At 36.8% G+C, this 21,728-nt stretch overlaps 2 protein-coding genes across 2 annotated transcripts in view; both read left to right on the forward strand.

Annotated features, from left to right (window-relative positions):
* Nucleotides 1-5,862: 5,862 nt before the first annotated feature.
* LOC112518185 lies at nucleotides 5,863-17,733 on the forward strand. Its single transcript, XM_025125797.1, has 3 exons — nucleotides 5,863-6,151; nucleotides 14,039-14,222; nucleotides 17,032-17,733. Exons 1-3 carry the CDS (start codon nucleotides 5,954-5,956, stop codon nucleotides 17,601-17,603), a joined length of 954 nt encoding a protein of 317 aa, XP_024981565.1. The 5' UTR covers nucleotides 5,863-5,953; the 3' UTR covers nucleotides 17,604-17,733.
* A 1,371-nt stretch (nucleotides 17,734-19,104) lies between these two features.
* LOC112517679 (protein FAR1-RELATED SEQUENCE 5-like) overlaps nucleotides 19,105-21,728 on the forward strand; it is a 7,831-nt gene continuing 5,207 nt past the window's right edge. The window contains exons 1-4 of the mRNA XM_025125066.1: nucleotides 19,105-19,240; nucleotides 20,029-20,839; nucleotides 20,921-21,179; nucleotides 21,324-21,473. Of these exons, the coding sequence (XP_024980834.1) occupies nucleotides 19,105-19,240; nucleotides 20,029-20,839; nucleotides 20,921-21,179; nucleotides 21,324-21,473 (1,356 nt within the window). The remainder of the gene's footprint in view (nucleotides 19,241-20,028; nucleotides 20,840-20,920; nucleotides 21,180-21,323; nucleotides 21,474-21,728) is intronic.

The raw sequence follows: 21,728 nt of genomic DNA on the forward strand, positions 1-21,728 counted from the left end.
TCTCAATCCTGAACAGATGTCTGACTTCCAAAACTGCGGGAATCGACACATGCAGCAGTTCATTCCTGAAGTTCTTTCATGGGATAGTCTTTTCATGCAACTATGACTATGCCCTCGTCATCTGGAATGAACTAGTTGAGCTCGTTAATGCAAGGAGATTTCCTTCGAAAGCCAGAAAATTTGTGCCTTTTCAAAGATTTATGCAACTGTTCATAAAGGCAATGATGAACTCAAATGAAGATATCCCGGCCAGAGCTAATAGTGAAATGGAGCCGACGTTCGTCATGTCTAGAATTCGGCAACGTACCGAGGTTGAAGATTTGGATTCAATCATGGAGATTCCACTAGAGCTTTTTGCCTTCGCTGATCAGAAGGCTCAGTGTGTTATAGATTATAGGAGAGTTATAGATCCTATAATTTAACCAGAACCGGTTGAACTTATGTCGGGATCACCCCATGCCTCAACTGAGAGAGAGGGTTTAGCTGTAGATGAGAGAGTTCAGGAACACGGGTTACCTGAACAGGGCAGTGAGATGAGGGAAAATGTAATTGAGAGAGGTGAACAGGAGCGAGGAGCCTCTGATCAGCACAATACTTCATCTGATAGTACTTCCTCAACTTCATCAAGTTCGAAAGATACTGTATCGGACAATTAGGCAGCTCTGGGTGATGATGATGATGATGATGATGATGATGATGATGATGAAAATGACAATGATGATGATGATGCTGACAACCATGCTCAAACGATTCCTTCACAGAATATTGAAATATGAGCAGTGGTTGATAATATCGATGAAATCTTTCAGAGTTTGATGCTCCACAAACTTGTCCAAGTCTGCATTCTCTATCATTTAATGTTGACGACTTTAGAGCCAGACCTGACGATTATGATCGAATGCTGGAAGACATGTCTGATATTCCAGTAGAAGGAGGAGATGAGGGAGCTGAAGTAGAAAATGCTGAGAGGTTGAGTGAACGGGAAGTAGAAAAATATGGTGAGTATGAGAGCAGAGCACAAAATCAATATAAAGCTCCTATCCTAGCGGATACACATAGTTGGGCACCCACATCTGCTATCGACATTCATTCGTTGAATGTTGGTATTGAAGAAGACATAGCTAGCCCAGCTATGCATTTGCACACCCAACCTGACCACTCAATTAGTTCTCAACAACCAGTTGTTACATTTCAACATGGGGACTTAGCACATCTCCTATCTACTTCTCACTTGGAGAATGTAGTTATTGAAACAAGTAGGCCGCTACCCCAGCCTACGACTTCGATTTTGTGCACCTCGAGTCTAGAGCCGATACACATAGGTACACAAGAGTCTCGAACATCTGTTGCTCAAATTACAGTTCTTCGTGAACTAGCCGGAACAACCAGAGTGGTGTCGATTGACCTCCCACAAGGACCGGTCAGAAGTCCTACCAGTGCTATCACTATGCCAACACTGAACGTAGGCACAACAATTTATTCAACTATTGTCTCAACTGGTAATCTAAGTGATCCGGGAGTTAGTTTACCAGACTTTGTGTCAAGAGAATATCTGGACGGCGCCCTAAAGGTTGTTCAAGACAATATGGATGCTCAAATTGCAAGTATCAAAAGACTGTTGAAGGGGAAGGAGCAAGTAGAATAAGAGCAACCATCTGCGCCATCACCACCGCCTGTACCTGAGCCTCCGACGGTACAAGAGCAATCGGTGGACGAACTCAAATCCCTGCTATATGCTAAATTGACGGCATCCCAAAATCCCGATGCAGAAGATACAGATTTGGTTGGGCTCCTGCAACAACAAATTGATGAAAACCCCCCTGTTGGAGCCTCAGAGTTTTTGGCCTTTTAGGATGTGGTTGCTTCTAGCTTCACCAAAGTTAGTAAGTTAATCACATCAAACACCCAAGTTCTTAAAAGCTCAATGGATGCCCTTTCTGAACGGGTATCTATTCTAAAAGAGACTTGCAGAGCTCAGGCCACCACACTCAAAAGAAGGCATGATGACCCGGAAGATCCAAATCATTATTAGGGGGAGAGGAAAAGACAGAGGGTGGCTGAGTCGTCTGCTCAAGCTCTAAGTGTTGAAAGAGAGTCAGCTACTCAAGACGTGAATGTTGAAGGTTCTGCCCCGGAATCTACAAGGAAAAAAATCATTGAGGCGATTGTTGTGGAAGATGATGAAGAGTTGGAGACAAGTCCAGTGATCGAGCCAATGGTTGAAAAGCCGGTGGACTCCACGGTAGGAACAAGGTTGTTACTGGACTTGTCGACCAATGTCAGGTTTAATGACGTTTTTGCTACTGTACTGGGTAGAGAACAAGATTTCGAAGAAGATATTGAGAATATTGACGAGTCATCTGGGTTATACCTTGACTTTGAAGCTGACATCAATGATGAAGACCCAATATTCCCATTTCAAGGTGATCGTCAGACATTGCCGGAACCCTCCACTGCAGTTGAAGCCGGTGCACCTGAAACTCCTACTCCTAGAGAGCCTTTTGATCCAATTGAGATTTTTTCAAAGAATTACGTGCCATTTGTTATTCGAGCTAATGTTCCAGGATATGACTGGGCTAGGATCCGAGAGCCTTATCTTGAAGACATCTACTTTGGCATCTTCCTCCGATATCGTAAAGCTCTAAGTGGTGATAAAATTCTTGGTATCCACAAGGAAACCAAAGAATATCGCTTGGAGTACAAGCACTTCCTTAAAGCCAAGCGTATCCCTATCAGTGAAGTAAGGACCAAACATCGAGTTGTGTCAATTAAACAGATTGATGCTCAAAGACTTCTAAGATTCTGGTATCCAGTATTCACGGTGACACGGCAAGATGGTAAGGTATGGAGATTTAGTGAAGCTGACTTCTCAAACTTATATTTAGAAGACCTGGAGTATATGTATCATGAAATCTGAAACATGACAAACAGAAAAGATGGAGCTCTTGTTGCCTTTAGTGCAATTAAAAGGTTTATGCGCAGTCATGTTAAGGTGGCTATGGTTAGTGATGTTCAGATGGGTCTTGAAGATAATCAGAGAATCATCAATTTGAAGAGACTTGATCAAGAGTTAGAAGACATTGATGCCTATCCAGTTTACATGATTCTTGAACAACCAGAGTTTGGAGTGATATATTATGTTGAGCATCAAGTAAAGAAGTTTATGAGATTCAGCGAGTTAAACAAATATTCTGATGGTACTATTAGACTGGTGAGACGGGCACTTGACACGAGGAGAGTAAACAATGATGAAGTTGCGAAGTCGGAGAGGATGAGTTCAAAAGATAGATATTTGTGGATCAATGCCCTGAATCTACTTGAGGAGAAAATTCAATATCGGAATGCACTAAGGAGGCTGGAGAAAATTCTCGGACTCAGAAAGACAAGATTTATGAGAGTTTGAACTTGAATCCAAAGGGGGAGAATGTTGGGTTCAAGTATGTGCGTTAAAGATTGTATTCAAGTTCTCCATTTTATTGAGCTTTGTAATAGATAGGTTTAATGCTTTCATTAGTATAAATAGTCATTAGCCTTGTAATTTGTCATTAACATTCTGTAATCATTCTGATTAGTGCTGAAAATTCTCTCAAGAAATCTACAAAAGATTTGGTGATCATATTCTCTTTAATCTTCATCTTGTTCTTAATTCTTGAAGATCTAATTCAGATTTGTATGATTTTGGGCTTTTCAAAACGTTTGTTTAATCGTGATTTTCAAGATTTATTTGATCATTATAAACATTTTTATGGAGGAAGAAACCAACAACAAAGCTATTCAAGTCATGGGTTTGCGGGTTCTAGTTCTTCTTCTAATGGTCATTGATAAAGTCGAAAAAAGTTGATGACTAATTTAATGAACAAGGTTTTAAATGAATCGAGTAAAAAAAATATCGATTTGATAACGATTTTGGTGAACTAAATATGCATGTGCATACTAACTTTATTGCCGCATGTCCCGCAAATATGTCGAAGATTTTGAAAAAATTGATCTATTACGTTTTTGGAAACAAAAACAACCTAAATTCCCGGTTTTGGCGTGCATCGCACATGATATACTAACAATGCGAGATAGCACCGTAGTTTCAGAGTCTGCTTTTTCTCTTAGTGGCAGGATCATTTCCATACATCAGACAAGACTAAGCCTGGAGTTCATGGAGTGTTGCATCTGTTTGAAGGATTATTTGGATAACGTTGATAGAATTTAACACACGACATCTTTATAGATGAAGATTGAAGCGGTGGAAGAAAATTTGGAAGAAAATGAAATCGCCATTGGACTAAGCACGCCTCCAACTATCAATACCGACGACACTTACTCACAATATGATGATGATGAGGAACTCGACATTGATGATCTTGATGACCAATAAGCTATTAGAAGAACTCAAGACACCGTAACTCTTCAAATCAATCGGACATAAGATACTGATGATGATTGATGAATAAATGTATTTTCAAATAATTTTATAATGTATTTTTGTAAGACAATGCAATTTTAATTATAATAAAACGCATTTTTGAAGTATATTTGAGTAACCCAATTACAAATTTTATAATGTTTTAAAAATATATATCATTAAAAAAATTATTTTTTAATACCGGGATCGGACGGGACTGTCGGCCCATAACCGGTTGTGAACAACCTTGATCGGTCTTAATGGATCAAGAACGGTTACGTCGAGACCGGTTATAACCGGTTTTGAAAAGCTTAGGACCGATTAGGACCGGTCTTTTGGCCATCATTACAGTAAACCTTAGGCTGCGTTTGGTACATAGGATGGGACATGACAGGACGGGACAAGACTCATTGTCCCATGTTTGGTGCAGCATGGGACATAACAAGAACCCACTGTCCCATGTTTGACGTGACATGGGACAAGGACAAGAACTAGGACAAGATGGGACAACATGAGACAAAAGAGGTTTTTTCTTGTTTCACCAAAATAGGTGGAACAAGATGGGACAAGAATGAGACATAAACTAAAATAATACTAATCTACCCTAGTTTAATATATAACCTTAATATGGTATTTGTTTGAATGGTCATCACCTCTAGTTTCGGTTGCCACCACCACCACCGACACCTCCTCTTCCACTTGAAATCCTCCTATACCGCAACAACCTTCTCCATTACCTCCACAACCACCGTTGACCACCTCCAACTCCTCCTCTACTGCAACAACCTCCTCCACACCATCGACCACCACCATTTATTGCCACCTCACCTCCACCATAACCACCACCACCACTATATTCACTACATCAACCACAACTACCTTCTCCACTGTTGTCAACCGCCAGCACCACCACAATCCACCATCTTCATGTCCTCTATAACCACCGCCGTCCACCAATCACCATTGCCTCTACCTCCATAACCACCACCCATTGCCACTACTACCGTCGGCCACCACCACCTCCATCATAACCAAAACCACCTCCACCACCACCACTACCACCATCAATTATATCAAATTTTTCATTTAAATTTGGTACCATTATACATGTATCTATTCATTTATATGAAAATTGTGTACACATATTGATAAATTAAAATTTTTAATTATTTACTTTATTTGTGTTAACTATAACTATTATATAACATTTAAAATCATCAAATAACTCTTAGAGGTAGCTTGTCTAGTTCTGTCATGTCAATTCCTAGTCGTATCAAACACCAGACATACTCTTGTGTTGTCCAGTCCTGTCCAGTCCAGTCCTACCCTCTTGTCCTGTTCTGTTCTGTCCAATTATGTTTGCGGACCAAACGCTGCCTTGACTAAAATCACATTTCACTATAGATATCATAGACCTTGACCATTTGAAGGCTGTTAAACTTAGGGGTAAAAATGTCTTTTGAAACGAACTAGGGTTTTTTCATCAACACTAACACAACAAACGCTCTCACACACCGCCGTTGCTTTGGTTTCAACGATTCAGAAAAAGCACCGGAAATGGGAGTTTTTACACTTGGTTGCAGATGCTCCGGCAGCGAGTGGAGTGTGAAGCAGCTAAAGGGAGACCTTGAAGCCTCCGCCGATTCTAGCTATACTCTTCAGAGGAAGCTTGTTCACGTCGCTTTTTCTAGCGACTCTTCCGGCGGTGTTCAATCTACTTTCAGTTACGTCCTCCCCGATTCTGCTGTTTTTCAGGTATAATTTTACCCCGACTTGGTGATATCTGTTTTTTTTTTTTTTTTACAAATTTGTGTTCTATTTCGACTTTGGAATGATAAATTGTTGAAATATCGTTAGCCATTGTGAATTTAAGTTGTTTATTTGTTTGAAATTTCAGAAGCTAACGCAAAAGCAAATTTTTTTTTTGTTCTGGTTTCGCTTAGATTTACTTAAAGTTTGGTAGGAGATTATCCCTATGCTCGATCTAATCTGTCTTCTGATTATTATCCGGCTGCTCGATTTACTTCATCGTTACCCATTTATCTAAAGGTCAAAATTTTGAAATAGGACTCTTTATAGCAAAAATAGTCTGTAATAGTGGTCACTTCTTTGGGACATTGGAGTGCTACCATCGTTTTATACCATCTATGGGAGCAAATAAGAAGCCATTTGATACATTAATCTCTACGAAAAACCAATATAGACAGGCCGTAATGGAGGGTTTTCTCAATTTTGATTCCCATTTTGTTGTACAACACTTGTTTATTCTTCGTCATCCATATTTCTAATTATATTTACTCTAAATTTCAATATAGTTATTGTCATCCAACTTCCCAAGTAAATTATCTTCATTCTTCAATCTACCATCTTAACTAGGAGATGGCTTGGTAGAGTTGGTATGCTGTTAAACATATATAATCTTGTTTAAACTTGTTTGAAGTTTTTGCGCCGAAAGTGTAACATGTTAGTTTTAGGATGGGATATTGCACAAACAGACAAGGATTTAAGTCAATTCCTTTTGGGATTAGACTTCTTGTGTGTCACGAGCTCTTAAGCCAATGCTAGCAAGTGGACTGTTGTGTATCTGATTTACAAACTTTTGTTGTTTATTTGTTTGGCCTTAAACATTGAACTTTTGGGGAAAAAACCCTAACTTTTGCTGCCCACCACCATCCATTGCCACCTCCTTAACCACTGCCGGCCATCGACCACCGACCACCACCGTCTACGGTCCATTGCCACCACCACCACCACCGTGGGCCACCTCGTCTCCACCATAACCACCGCCACCACCATCACCACCATCGACTACCACTGCGCACCACCACCACCATTGGCTACCATTACCACTGCTCACCATCACCATTGGCTACCGCTACCATTGCCGCTCACCAACATTGGCTACCACTATTGTTGCCCACCACCACCACCATTACATCGGCCACAACTACCTCCTCCACCATTGTGAATCGTAACCACCACCACTCCCATCATCTTCACGTCCTCCACAACCACCATCATCTACCAACAACCATTGTTGTTGCAAGAATCTTTACCATGCCTTCGTTAATTTATAAGGATCTTCCAAACCAAATAAAACATAATTTCTTCTTTGTACGAATCGAGCTTTTTTCGAACTACCATCAATTATATCAAATTTTTCATTCAAATTTGGTACTATTATATATGTATGTATTTATGTATATGAAAATTGCATAATTTTTTTTATAAATTAAATCATTTAGTTTGTTTGTGTTAATTATAACTATTATATGATATATAAGATCATCAAATAACTTTTGTGGGCAACTTGTCTGGTTCTGTCCTGTTCTAGTTGTACCAAACACCAGATAGACACTTGTTCTGTCCAGTCTTGTCCTGTCGAGTTCTGTCCTCTCTAGCCCAATCATGTTTGCTTACCAAACGCTACCGTAAAGGCTTGTAATACATCAACAAGAATGATGACGTTTTCTTTTAGACTTTCTATGATTCTACAGTCCTACAATTTGGAACAAGAGCTTGTATGATCAATGGGATGACCACCAATTACCATAGGTTTGAACAATCTGTAGGCACATGTATAAGAACAAGACGATCTCACTCAGAAGTTGCATTTGAAAAATGCACATCTCTAATTACCATAGAAGGGATTTTACGAGAAGATGGAGCTGTATGAAAGCCAAAAGTCATCAATATTGACCGTGTGTTGGTGGCACTTCGAGCTGGGAATAAAACTGCCAATAAAAAATGAAGCCTGAGGGTATATCCTGAATCTTGAAGATGAAATTATCTTGATAGAAACTCCGACACATGGATTAGAAAATGCTATAAATTGTGTTCGCATCGCTTAGTACCTGTATCAAAAACATTTCTTAGCTATGATGGATTTAGAATGTGAAGCAGAAGAATATTTTTGTGGCTTTAATATCACCTGAGTTGACTTTTTTTTATAACCATGGGTGTCCAGGCCGGTTTACGCACACCTCGACTAATCCCACGGGCTCCTGAAGTTAACAGCTGGAAAACCTCCATTGGCACCGAGGGAACTCGAAATGGTGAGTGGTGACCACTGGGGAACAACATAAGACCTGGTAATATGGGCAGTTAAGCTACCCCCAAGGGTTCACCCAAGTTGACTTTGCATGAGTTTAAAACAAGAAGTCATGTCTTATTTTTGTTTGAAGGATAATAGATTGGAGACCTCAAGATCTTGCAAAAAAAGAGCACAATGAATAAGTACGACAGTCAAAGAGATGAAGGATTGGGTTGTGCAAAGAATGTTGCTTTTAAAATTAACCCTTTCTTATAGGTAGTTGTCTGTGTGACTTAAGAGTTGATTATTGATATTCTGCTTGGATTCAAGGAATAGACCCGAGACTCTAAAAGATGCTAATTGATTTGGTAGATTGATGAGGCTAGAGAAAAGCTTGGTTGAAAAAGGGTAAGGGGAGTTGTAGTACTAACCACTTCTCCACCCTTGCACGTGTGTCCATTACTTCTAAAAGTAGTATGTGTGAATCTAGTCCTTCAGTGCAGCGTACGGGTGGTATCAATGCACATAACAAAAGGAGTTCCATTTTTTTAATTATGAGCATTATATTAATCACCATCAGCGGAAGAAACCTCATATCTAAGAGCCACAAGTAATAAAACAAGGAAATATCAGGCCATAGAGGTGGAAGAAACCATTTAACTAATAAAAATTAAGATGATGAACGGAAGAACCAAGAAGAGGCTCAAATCACTCTCCATCGACTCTCTAGTGCCACAAACTTATGTTTTCCCATGTGCTCTATGTAGCACTAACATCAACACCATCTCTCAGGAGTCGAGCATGTGTTAATGGAATGCTAGATATCATATATGGCTGGCTATAAAGAGAGATGAGGGAAATGGGAACTGGGCAGTCAATTGCATGCTATAGCGGCTATATCAAATAGCGGTCCAGGTATTGTGGTCTAAATAGAGGTACCAAGGTACCACAAATAGTGGCTGCTATTACCGCAATTTACTGCTATCTTACTTCCAAATAGTGGCCGCTATACCGCTATTTCGTTGGAGACTTTTTTGGATTAAACTTAAAACAATGACTTGGGCTTTTGGTGTGGGCTATTTAAGATGAAACCTACAAAGAAAAAGAAACAAATTAATCAAACAATTAAACGAAAAAGGAAAAAATTGAATTAGGTCATCTATTTCTCAACTCTCAGCTCTCTCTCAACTCTAACCTGATCGAGTCTTAGCTCTCTCTATTACTAGGTTGTTTATGAACTTTATAAACTTATTACTATGTTGCTTGTGTGGTTTGAACTATTTGACTTGATATGTATTAGACTATGTTGCTTGTGTGGTTTGGAATTGTTTGACTTGACATGTTTTAGGCATACAATATTTCTAAGTGTTTGACGTGATATGTATATAATTATATATTCGTATTTATTTTATGATCATATTTTATTTACCGCTATCTTACCGCTATAACCGCTATTCCAAATCAAGGTCCAGACCACTATTTTCGCTACTGACGACATTAACTGCTTAGATGGGGAATACTATATAAGTTCACTGATTTATGCTTTCTTATTCAAAACTTGGCTTCCAAGTCTTAGATGGTCACAAATGATAGAAGTCCATCCCTATTACAGAAGGCTCTAAATCGTTAAAAAAACTTTTTAGATCCAAACACTTTCTAGGTTCATCTAAAAATTTTATGCTTATAGGCTGCATGAAACCTAGAAAAAAATGGAGAAGATCGGATATACCTCATTATCTAGACCTTCTCAAGTTGCGACCACGCTGACCTGGACATCAAACCGACAATCCACTCCAATGAATAGTAAGCCTCTTTAAAATATTAATAGATGAATTTTTTGAGACTCCACATAGGATAGTGAAGGATATCGTAAACACTACAATACTACACAACCATATCAATCAAGTAGCAACAGGATTCAAAGTAGAGAGTCGGGAGGTCCTTTCTTTGAATGGGATCTGGAAACTTGGAATTCTAAGCTCCTACAAGAATTTTACCTCTGGGTGGTGTGGATGCTATGTTAGGATCGAATGGTTGCAAATTCTAGGTCTCGTGACCTTTTATTTCAAGCATTTGCAACTCTTTGTTAATAAAAATGGCTACAAGGTGTTGTTACAACTCTTTGTTAATAAAAATGGCTACAAGGTGTTGTTACACTGGGGGAAGCCAATGTTGCCTATAGTCCGTTACTCCATTTGATCAACTCAACTCAAGTGAGTTCTCCAAGGTTGGCCACTTTACTCCATATGGATTCTTAGGATACTTATATTCAATGAGACAGTAGAAACGACAGGCCTTGCCATGGTTGCTAAAAATGTTCTTGAGGCAGTCAAAAAAAGTTCTTGAGGCGGTGCTCTGCTAGGTTTGTTGGGTTGTAGGCCTCATACTGTTGAAGCAGGTCTAAGGCGGTACTAAGACTTTAGGGTTCGAGGCGTACAACCCGCGTGAATAGTTCGTTTAGGTTTTAGAAACTTATCGACAGCAAATCCAGTCAATCCTCACCTTTTGATGTTTTTTGAAGTATATAATATTTATATACGGCAAATGCAACAAATAAACTCACACCCCCTCCTCACCTGTGGTGAGGTTTTGAATCCCTGACCTCCTAGAAGGCCAAGGGCTACGATACCACTAGGCCAAAGGCCTTTTGGTCTCACCTTCTGATGTTGATGGAGGTATCAAATTTTGCCACTCTGTGAGAGAAGCCACAGATTATCCGACCAACCATTATCAACAATGGAGCACACATATATTTTCTCTGGAAACCCCTTTCTTCCAAGTTATTGATCTTACTGCATAATTCTGTTTCTCGTAGTTATTACTGTCTGCAACATTTGTTTATAGTTTTTGATCACGTAGCATCTTATTTCTGACACAATTGGCTAAATTTTGATTGATATTAAAGCTCGAAGCATGGGGAAGAAGTTTTAATTAGTAGATGATAGAACTTTATGCTCTCTCCCTCAAAAGGAACTACACTTTGATCTGAATTTGGATATGGTATTTGTCATATACAAAAATGACAAGGTATTTTGTATATAACATCTACAGGTTGTATAGAAAAGTTAAAAATCCATATCAGTTTTGATATTAAGAAATCATCAATTTTGATATTCAACGTAAAAAAAATGTTTTTCTCTATTTGTATATTGTATCTCTTTTGTTTTTATTTAATAGTGAGAGTAACATATAGAACAAATAGAAAAATTATATGTTAATATTCTTCAAGAATTCGTGGAAGTGTTTGGAAGAATAAAAAAGAGTTAATGGGAGAAGTTTGTCATTCCTACTTCTTAAATTTCGACTCTCAGATCTACTTACATTGGTTAACTGGCCTTCAATCCAAAAGTTAGTAACTAGTTAACCAACTACTGGCAACTCAAAACTGCATTCCTCTAATTATGGATTAACTGTGATTAAGGCCTATATGACTGCTTATGAAGGGACTCCAGTCTTTTGGATACTCCGAATCCTTAAAACAAACCTTGCTATCAAGGTTTAAAATTAAGAAAGCAGCTCTGCAACCTTTGCAATCCTTCCAATTACTGGACCACTGTACCAACATGCAACAACTAAGCTACAAGATGGTATTACAAAAGCTCTTGCTTAGGGCCGCTTGATTGGCCTCCTAGGCGTTAAATGTTCTCTCTAGTTCAGTTAGCAACTAATTGCTGAATTAAGAGGGATTAATCAAGTGACGTTGGAAGCTTTAGTTTGGCGAAATCCAAGAAAGTATTACTGCCCAAATTAAAATCAGTACAACTCCTATATGCTCAAAAGGCATTAAAAAATGTGCAATGCCATGAGCCTTCAGTATGGCAGTAGTAAGGTTTGTTAAAGTCTCCTTAATTCAATTAAATATTTTTTGCATACCAATAAGGGGTTTACTCAATAATCCATAGAGTGGATTAATGCTTTGTAATACACTGCCAAGAAATCTCTTCAAATGTTTTTAGGTAATGAATACGGGTCAATCAAGCATTTTTTTTTCTCTTATGTAGTTGCTCCTCTTCTGGAGATGGCATGGCTCAAGTGATACACGCAATTGACATAACTCCTCTTTGAATATAATTGTTTTTCTTCAAGCATTGTAAGGCTTTCTTTAGAAGTAGTAGACTTGGTCCAACAACCAGAATTGTAAACCAATTCATCAGAGAATACTAATATGATTATATGAATCTCTTGAAAGAAGGCTCAAAACTTTGTTCATCAGTGATCGAGAAATGGCCAGAGGATTGGTTAAACCAAAAGGAACAACTTTGAAGTTTGAATTAATACATGGGTTCTAAATGCATTTTTAAGAACCGGTAGTGAATGCATTCACCCAATTTCTTCTCGAAGGAGTCTCACCAAACGCCCATGATTATATATTTCTACTTCTCCCACTAGGATTTGATGGCAACCTACTTTTATTTGATACAGAAAACCATCTAGTGTCATTTGATTCATTAATATTTCATAATTAAAAACTTATACTTGTGACGTCATTAGCGCTTTGTCATCCTTATACATATGACAAATTATGTTTTGCTTTCTCACTAGAAAGATTGGATCATTGGAAAGACAAAGGATATTGATTTCTTTACATCACCTTTGATTCCAAGGTGGCATGCACCATCTCTTCTACCTCCATCTTTTTCACTTGATGACATTTCTAAGGTCTCAAACTAGTGGCTTAGGTTCCTGTTTTGATGACTACACTCTTTATCTAGGGGCTGTTCTTTAGGGTCCTCAAAGACCATTTTTTTTTTACTTTTGCAACAGTTCCAACAATCGAGGTTGAATGAGGTTGCAAGACCCAAGGTTTTAAAGTACAGAAACGTGAGGCGGGACGCTTTCTCTCTGTGAGGCGAGGCATAAGGCTCGAGGTGGAAAAAAAAAATATATTATATATGCCGCCGGTGGTGGTGGTGGTGGCGGTCGCGGCTAGCGGAGGTGGCCATTAAAAACAAATACCATATTAAGGTTATATATCAAACGAGTGTAGATTAGTAGTAGTTTAGTTCTTGTCTCGTTCTTGTCCCATCTTGTTCCACCAAAATAAAAAAAAAGCCTTTTTTGTCCCATGCTGTCCCACGTTGTCCCAATTTTCGTTCAAACCATGTCGCGCCAAACGTGAAATAGTGAGCTCTTGTCTTGTCTTATATCGCGCCAAACATGGGACAGTGAGTTTTGTTCCGTCTAGTCTTGTCCTATCCCATGTACCAAAAAGCAGCCTACAGTCTATTTATTAGTGGCCACTGGTTAGCTTACGTTCCCTTCAGTAAGTAGTCAAAAACAGTGATCAACAAATAACAGACTCAAAACTGCATTCCGTCAATCTTGAAAAAATTACAATCAACCCTCTCAATGTAATCCAAAAAGCCAAAATCTACCTTCTTTTTGGTGAAAAGAGGAAGTACTATTTTCTACCTTTAGGCTTTAGCCCCAATGGAAGTTGCATAGTATAATGAACTTTTTTTGTTTTGGTTCAACATGATTTTAATATTATATTGTGTGCATCTGTTTTTTTTTGTAGATGATGTGTGCCTTTATACATACTTCTACAAGATTGTAATAACTTCTTATTCCACCATTTTGTTTCTTATGTTAGTTGTTTTAATTCCTAGGGGAGCTGGTGTAACAAGGATCTTAGCAGCATGCCATGTTCTAGTATAAGCAGTTTTCGGGAAAAGAATAAATTGTCCTTGCAGTCTCGGAAGCAATATAATTTGGTTGCAATCTGCAAGCCTAAACAAGAAATGGATGTCAAACTTTTGTCTGGTTGTTTTAATCGGCCAAAGCGGATTCCTAGTAAGTGTTCTTTGCTTTAGCTTTCTTGGGAAAACATTTTACCACTGCCAATACTATGTCTAGATTGCAATGATGTCTTGCACTTTCTAGGAAATTATGAATGTAGCATAATCTTTGTTAGTGGGTTTTGCTGATATCTGGCTTGAAGCGCTCTATCATATATGTAAATGTATTCCTTTTACGTTTTTTTGGGTGAATTACTATGTTTATGGTAAGTTTTAAAGTTAGTACAAGATCTTGATGGAAATTCACATGTATGAATTCTCCCTTTTCTCTCTCTCTCTCTCTTTCAATCTGAGATTCAGCATTGTGAAATCATCTTTATTTTTTATTGCTTCATATATTTATAAGATGTTTGGCTGTATGATAGGAACCCAACACGCTTTTATTGATAAAATAGCAAAGAAATACTGAATTGTCTAGTTTTGAGAGGCAGGTTCTCTATTAATATGTTTAATTCAATCTGTAACTCTAAATTAAATGAAGCATACCATCTATTCTCAGCTAATCTCCTGTATATAGAGCTGATTGATTATAGTAATAATAGGGTTATTTAATTATTGTGATAATAGAGCTATTTTCAAGTATACCATCTATTCTCAAACCTCAACTAGTCTTCTATATATCGAACTAGTTAATTATGGTAATAATAATTGGTACTATTTCCTAATATGATTACCATATATATAAGCCTCTCTCTCCCTATATATGTGTATGTGTAATATCCCTCAATTACTTCTTGCTATTGAGCTTATTAATTATGAAAATTTTAAAGTTACTATGTCAAGGGATTAACCTTCAATTGCGAGTCTGACACTGGCTTGTTCACTCGTCTTTTAGTAGATATGGAAGATATTGCATCTCTTAGTTCATTACAACTTGTCTATAAACATTATAAGTCAGAATTCTTATGGAGGATATTTTGTATGCTTTCGTATCTACGTTTATGTAGTTGTCTGTCTTTTAGGACTTGAAATTTAATAAAGCAATACCTCAAACTACAAGTTCAATTGAAAATTATAAGAGGTAATTCATGAAATATTGCTGCTTTTACAAAGGGCGAAACCTTCTTTCATAGTGTGCCTGTTTGTGTTAAAATGTCGTATTATGTGGGTAAAGTGTATTCTAATATGTTATCTAGAAACTAAAATGATTCTCACATGGTAATTTCAGCCGAAGAATAGTGCTAGAACTAATTTCTCTTGTGGGAATCCAAAGCCACCGCCATGTTTGGTCTGAGCTCAATACAGGGTAGAAAGCAATGACCAAGGTATCTTACAGGCAACAAGGTGCTACCGAGTGGCCAGATCGTTGTCACTTGCATATTGTTGCTATCTCGGGTGCCTGTGTCTAGTGTCTCACTTGGACTGAAGTCATGCTCTTCCAAAAACTACTTTATTAATAGGATGGTTTCGGTTTCATGAGCCGGTTTGAACTCGATCTGGTTGAGAGAGTGGGATTTGATATCTACTTTTAAGTATTTATGGTTAATTAAATTTAAGAGGAAATCTTAAGTTATGGTCTATATGTTTTTTAAAGAGACCATGTCAAGGTGAAATTAGTTTGGAAGGATACCTATTATTTTTTAGGATCAACATCATCCAGGGATGGAGAGATGATGCTGTTAGCCTTAGGCAAAAATGCCGGTTAATGAAGGCTCTTTTGGAACTAAAAGGCTTTTTCTTTTGGATCTTATATTATTCACTCAACGGAACTCTAGGGCAACTTAAAGATTATGTGTCTACCAGGTGATTGTAGAATAATTGCAAATCCACAAGCACACACACATGTACACATGCTGTATGCACTCTCATATCATAAATTCTTAAGAAACTTCAACATATCATGCATTTGTATCTTTTAGAAAATTCAAATCTCATTATCAGCCATATGGAGATACTTTTTGATAATTAGGTCAATTTATTAAAATGTTATTTTATTAGACATTTTGAATTGTATTATTCGTGTCGTTCCTTGCCTATCGTATCATATTATACCATATTATAGTGTTCCATATCATTACATACCATATATGCGTTTAGAGTTTTGTATGATTCCGTGTTGTTTCATACCATTTTATTATATTTTAAGCTCCGGTAACATTTCTGTATCATCCGTATCGTATTTGTTATGACCTAAAATATTCTGTATTAGATTCTTTAATTAGGTTTCCCAAATCACCTTCTTTTAATATTATTCATGGAAAACGTATATTGGTTATGTTAACGGAATGCAAGTGTCTTTCATCTGTGCATTTTGTTCTATAGCATGGTGCTCTCGTAGCTTTGGTTGCTTTTACATGAAGACACTCCCACAAATCTTGCCTACATGGTCGCCTAAAATGGGCATACAAGGACAATTTATGCTGCTTCCTCCGTCCCTAAATAACTATCCATATTCTATTTTAGTTTGTGCTAAATAAGTGTCTAATTGTACCTTTAAGTATGAGATGGATAAATTAATCACTCCTATTATTAAGGGTAAAATAGTCATAGTTAATTGAAAAGTGTAACAGTTACGCATATAAAAAGCCTGTGGGCCTTTTCCATTATTGACATTTATTTTGGGATGGACGGAGTAATATGTTGTATTTAACTTCTAAACCATGCCAAACATATCCAATATATCCCACCCGAATGTAGGTTTTGGGGGTTAGATGTACGCATATCTTACCTCTATTTCAAAGACGGAGAAATTGTTTCCAAGAAGGCCCCAACTTACCATAAGAGGAATAAAGGGTTTATTTTTTTTGAAGACATCATCATCATTTAGCCAAACATTCATCTAATTTTGTACTTATTCAGTGCAGTATCTTTTCGACGCCGATCTTCGTGTTCTCTAACGCCATGTCAAGCCAAGAGAGAAGATTCAGAGGGAACCTTAAGCAGTGAAAGCATCGTATTAGACGAACAAACCTTAGAACAGGAACTACAAATAGCCATTCAGGAAGAAAACTATGCCCAAGCTGCAAAAATCCGTGATAGCCTCAAACTCCTTCACGAGGATAGCAAAACCGCAGTTCTAGCTGCAAATTCCCGTTTCTACAACTCATTTAGAAATGGTGATTTAGCCGCGATGCAAGAATTATGGTCAAAAAGCGAGAATGTATGCGTTGTGCATCCAGGTGTTAGTGGCATATCGGGCTACGAACTTGTAATGGGAAGCTGGGAATTCGTGTGGGCGGATTATGAATTTCCGTTATCGATTGAGGTGAAAGATGTGCAAGTTCATGTCAGAGGCGATATGGGGTACGCTACGTGTGTCGAAATGGTGAGAACAGCGGGTAAAAGTTGGGGTCGCCAGTTTGCGACGAATGTGTTTGAGAAGATCGATGGACGATGGTTCATTTGTGTTCATCATGCTTCTCATGTTGATTTATGAAGTTTAGAAACCATTATATAAGCAAATTCTATATAATAGTTGCAGTTCAGGGGAATAAGCTGTTCATTTCTGGTGATGTATTTGAACTTTGTTTAATAATATGTGTATTTAGTGTGGTTTTATATAAAAATGCATGTTTATGATAATATTTAATTTTTGAGTTTATGGAAACGTTTTTGTTTGGTAAACATATCAATTAGTTTATAAGCTACACTTTTAAAAGTTATTTCAGCCGGTTAGGAGGTGAATTTAATCGGTTAAAACGGTTATTTACGTTCATTACCTATCTCTCATGGTTGACACCAAATCCATAAAAATTGGTACAGACTAGGAGTGTAAACGATACGAGCTTTAACGAGCTACTCGAGCTCGAAACACAATTGAACTCGTTTTGCTTAACGAACCGAGCTTTGTAACACTAATGTTCGATTCGGCTCGTTTGAAAACTCGATTCAATTTTTCGAGTCGAGCCTAGCCATTCGAGCATACTCTTTTTTTAGCCAAACATGCTCATATATTATTAATCATACAATAAAAATATAAAAAATTATCGAGCTCAAGCCGATAAACGAGTTAATCGTTCACGAGTTCGAGCCCTACATTGAAACGTTAATCGAACTCGAGTCGAACTCGAGTTTTATATTAATTTTTTGAACTCGACTCGATTAACCTATTACTCGGCTAAACTTGTTTACATCCGTACAACAAACAATAAATCTTGTTGAATATGGGTAGCACAAAGTCACCTAAATTTGGTGTGATAGAATTCATTCATATCAATATTAAAAGATTTTTCACAAATGTAATTTGGGTCCCTCAATTTTGAGAGATGTGTATTTTTATATAAAAAGTCTTTTAAATTTTAATCTATTATATCAATTTACAGTTTAAGTTATAATCAATTGGTTACTTATTCAACTTATTTTAAAAACTAAATGATTTTTAAATAATAAAAATGTCCGTTTTAGTATAACAAAATAATTTAATTCATAATTAATAATATAATTTATTAAGTTAATCTAAAATTCAAAAATTACGAGTATAATTTGTGAAATTATTAAAGACAATAGTATTATTGAAGTTTATATAATTAACGATGCAAAATTACATAAATACATGCGTACACACACACAAAAACATATATATATATATATATATATATATATATATATATATATATGATGGAGGTTCAAGCGAGAACCCATGTGATTTACGAAAACGCGAGAACAATTAAATAATCACAAACTTTTTTAATTAATAAATTAACTTTTATTATATATAAATAATTTAATAAGACAGTAATGTAATTAAGTAATTTTTATAATTTTTTTTATTTTAATTAACCATGTTTATCTTCACGTTTCCACGTCTTCTTCTCCTTCATTCATGCTTCTCCTTCATTCAAGCGTATTTTCTTTCTCGTTCATCATAATCTACACATAGTCGATGGGTTAACRTCTTTTCTTCATTTCGGTAGTGTCCATATTTTTGTCTATCTAAAATGGACGACTTGAATGTTGTTGGTAAGGAAGTTTGTTCAGGATCAAGTTATTCAAACGACGATTCTGTGGGCTTTTCTCAAGATTGTTTTCTTGAAGACAACTTTTATGAAAGTAGTTCTGATAACGACGAAGAAGGTACGATGTGATAACATTAAAATATGTCATCAATTTTCATGAATGGTTTTTTGGGGTTTTTATCACATGTGATAAAAAGTAAAAAGACTTGTGAATATACACATTTTTTGTCCATTTATTGTTTTTGGTATATGTTGATTTGAGTTTAATGTTATTCTACTTTTGTAATTGAAAATTTTGATGTTTATCACATGTGATAAACATCCCATTTTTTTAGTTCGCTACTTTTTAAATTGAAAAGTTTGATGTTTTATCACATGTGATAAACTGGATGTTTATATGTATGTGGATATTGTTTGGTTCGTTTTTCATTAAATTTATGTAAATGATGCAGCAACAACTGCTTTTGACACCCAAAATGTTGATGACATCGACTTACTAGTGATCACAGTAGCTGTGATAATGGTGTGATAGCTGTGATAATGGTGTGATAGATGTGATATTAGATATATGATTGATGCTAGTAAATAATGTAAATCAGCAAGTGAAAAATGATAGCTATTTTTGTAATCAAGATGGTTAATATCACCTTCAACTTGTAACACCAAATCAATAATTATAATTGTGATATCTATGTAAGTGAGAATTTTGGATGTTTATCACATGTGATAAACATCTCATAGCTACAATTGTATGTTACTGTAATGTKTCTTGATGAGGTTGATTTTGTTTTGAATTTAATTTAATAGTAATTGTGTTTAGTTTTATTATGTCATATGAGACTTTGTTAAGTTGGTTTATATGTATATTGTTTTATTTATTTATAACTATTGATAATTGTTTCATAGATCATTTTGTGTTACCAGCTCAARGAGTGATTGGAAGTCCTTGYTGTGATGGAGTTTGTATCTCATCTGTTCCAAGTGAATTTCAACCGGTTGTTGGATCAATCTTTGCATCTTTGGAGGATGGAATTGAAATGTATCGAAGGTATGCCGACATTGCCGGGTTTGATATTCGACTATCAACCCAGAAGACAAGGAAGGGTGGTATAGTCAAACTAAAATATGTTGTTTGTCATAAGCATGGGAAACCAAAAAAGAGGTCGGTTGACTCTGTTGAAGTGGATGGACATCGTAGACAAGTACGAAATACAAACTTTAAAGTTACAGATTGTAAAGCATCTGTTAGGTTTAAATACATAGAGGGGTCTCAATCATCATATAGATTATACTATTTTTGTCCCAACCATAACCATGATTTGATTGATGATGCTGATAGAATTTTATCACGTAAGAGTAGGCAACTCAGCTATGATGACAAAGTTATGGTTCACCGGTCGGTAAGGTCAAATATTGGGCCTGTAAGAGCCCACAAGTTGCAGGTTTGTTTGAAAGGTGGATATGATGAAGTTGGTTCTACTGTTGTTGATTATAAGAATTTCAAGAGGGATCTCAATAACTACATTGGTGATGGAGATGTGCAAATGGTGGTAAACATGTTGAACGACAGAAGACAATATGGGACAAACTTTGYATTTGAGTATAAAATTGACAATGGTCGTTTGGTATCAATGTTTTGGGCCAACGAGTTGACAAGGTTGAACTAYGCAGAGTTCGGTGATGTTATGTCATTTGATGCGACATATCGTTTCAACAAGTACGTTAATGTAATGTTATCGTAATTTGGATTTATTAATTTTTATGGTTTCGGCTTATATTTTATTTTTTCTCATCGTAGGTATACCATGGTTTTTCTACCATTCATCGGTATTGATAACCATAGGAGATCAGTTGTTTTTGGGTCAGGATTGATCACTGAGGAAACTATCCAAGCATATACCTGGTTGTTGGAGTCATTCTTGAAGGTTCATGGTCGTCAACCGACCCTTGTTTTGACTGATCAAGATGCTTCCATTAAAGAAGCAATTCCTGTTGTGTTTCCTGATGCTAGACATCGCCTATGTATGTGGCATATCATGAAGAAGCTACCTGCCAAGGTATTGAATGTTTTATCACATGTGATTGAAAGTAGCATTATATTTAGTGTTATCGGTGATAATCATGGGATAAAAATGTGATTGCAGTAGTGTATCATATGCGATTTGCAAATTTGACTTACTTATAGCGATGTTATGATGCAGGTAGGTTCTGATATCATTTTGAATACAAACTTCAGAAAACGGTTATTGAAATTAGTATGGAGTGTACACCTTGAACCTGATGAATTTGAGGTTAAATGGGCGTCTTTGTTGAATGAGTTTGACCTTAATAATCACCCATGGCTTGAGGATGTATTTGAAATGCGAACCAATTGGATTCCATCCTACTTTAGGGAGATACCTTTATGTTGTTTAATGAAAACCACCTCCAGATCTGAGAGCACCAACTCGTTTTTTCGAAAATTTGGTAAGCATTCTAATATTTTGTTAGAGTTCATTTTGTCTCATGATACTGCGATAGACAAACAGAGGAATAGGCAGCGCAATGAAGATCATAAGACGGATACCACCACACCGACCTTCAAGACAAATACGTTGATCGAGTAT

The sequence above is a fragment of the Cynara cardunculus genome (assembly GCF_001531365.2).
Source record: "Cynara cardunculus var. scolymus isolate 2C chromosome LG 9, CcrdV1, whole genome shotgun sequence".
NCBI lineage: Eukaryota > Viridiplantae > Streptophyta > Magnoliopsida > Asterales > Asteraceae > Cynara > Cynara cardunculus.

Bases quoted from the DNA above. Each gene is read 5' to 3' on its own strand.
- LOC112518185 (XM_025125797.1), top strand. From the start codon at position 5,954: ATGGGAGTTTTTACACTTGGTTGCAGATGCTCCGGCAGCGAGTGGAGT. The intron at 6,152-14,038 runs GTATAATTTTAC...TTTAATTCCTAG, and splicing joins CCGATTCTGCTGTTTTTCAG to GGGAGCTGGTGTAACAAGGA. The intron at 14,223-17,031 runs GTAAGTGTTCTT...TATTCAGTGCAG, and splicing joins TCGGCCAAAGCGGATTCCTA to TATCTTTTCGACGCCGATCT.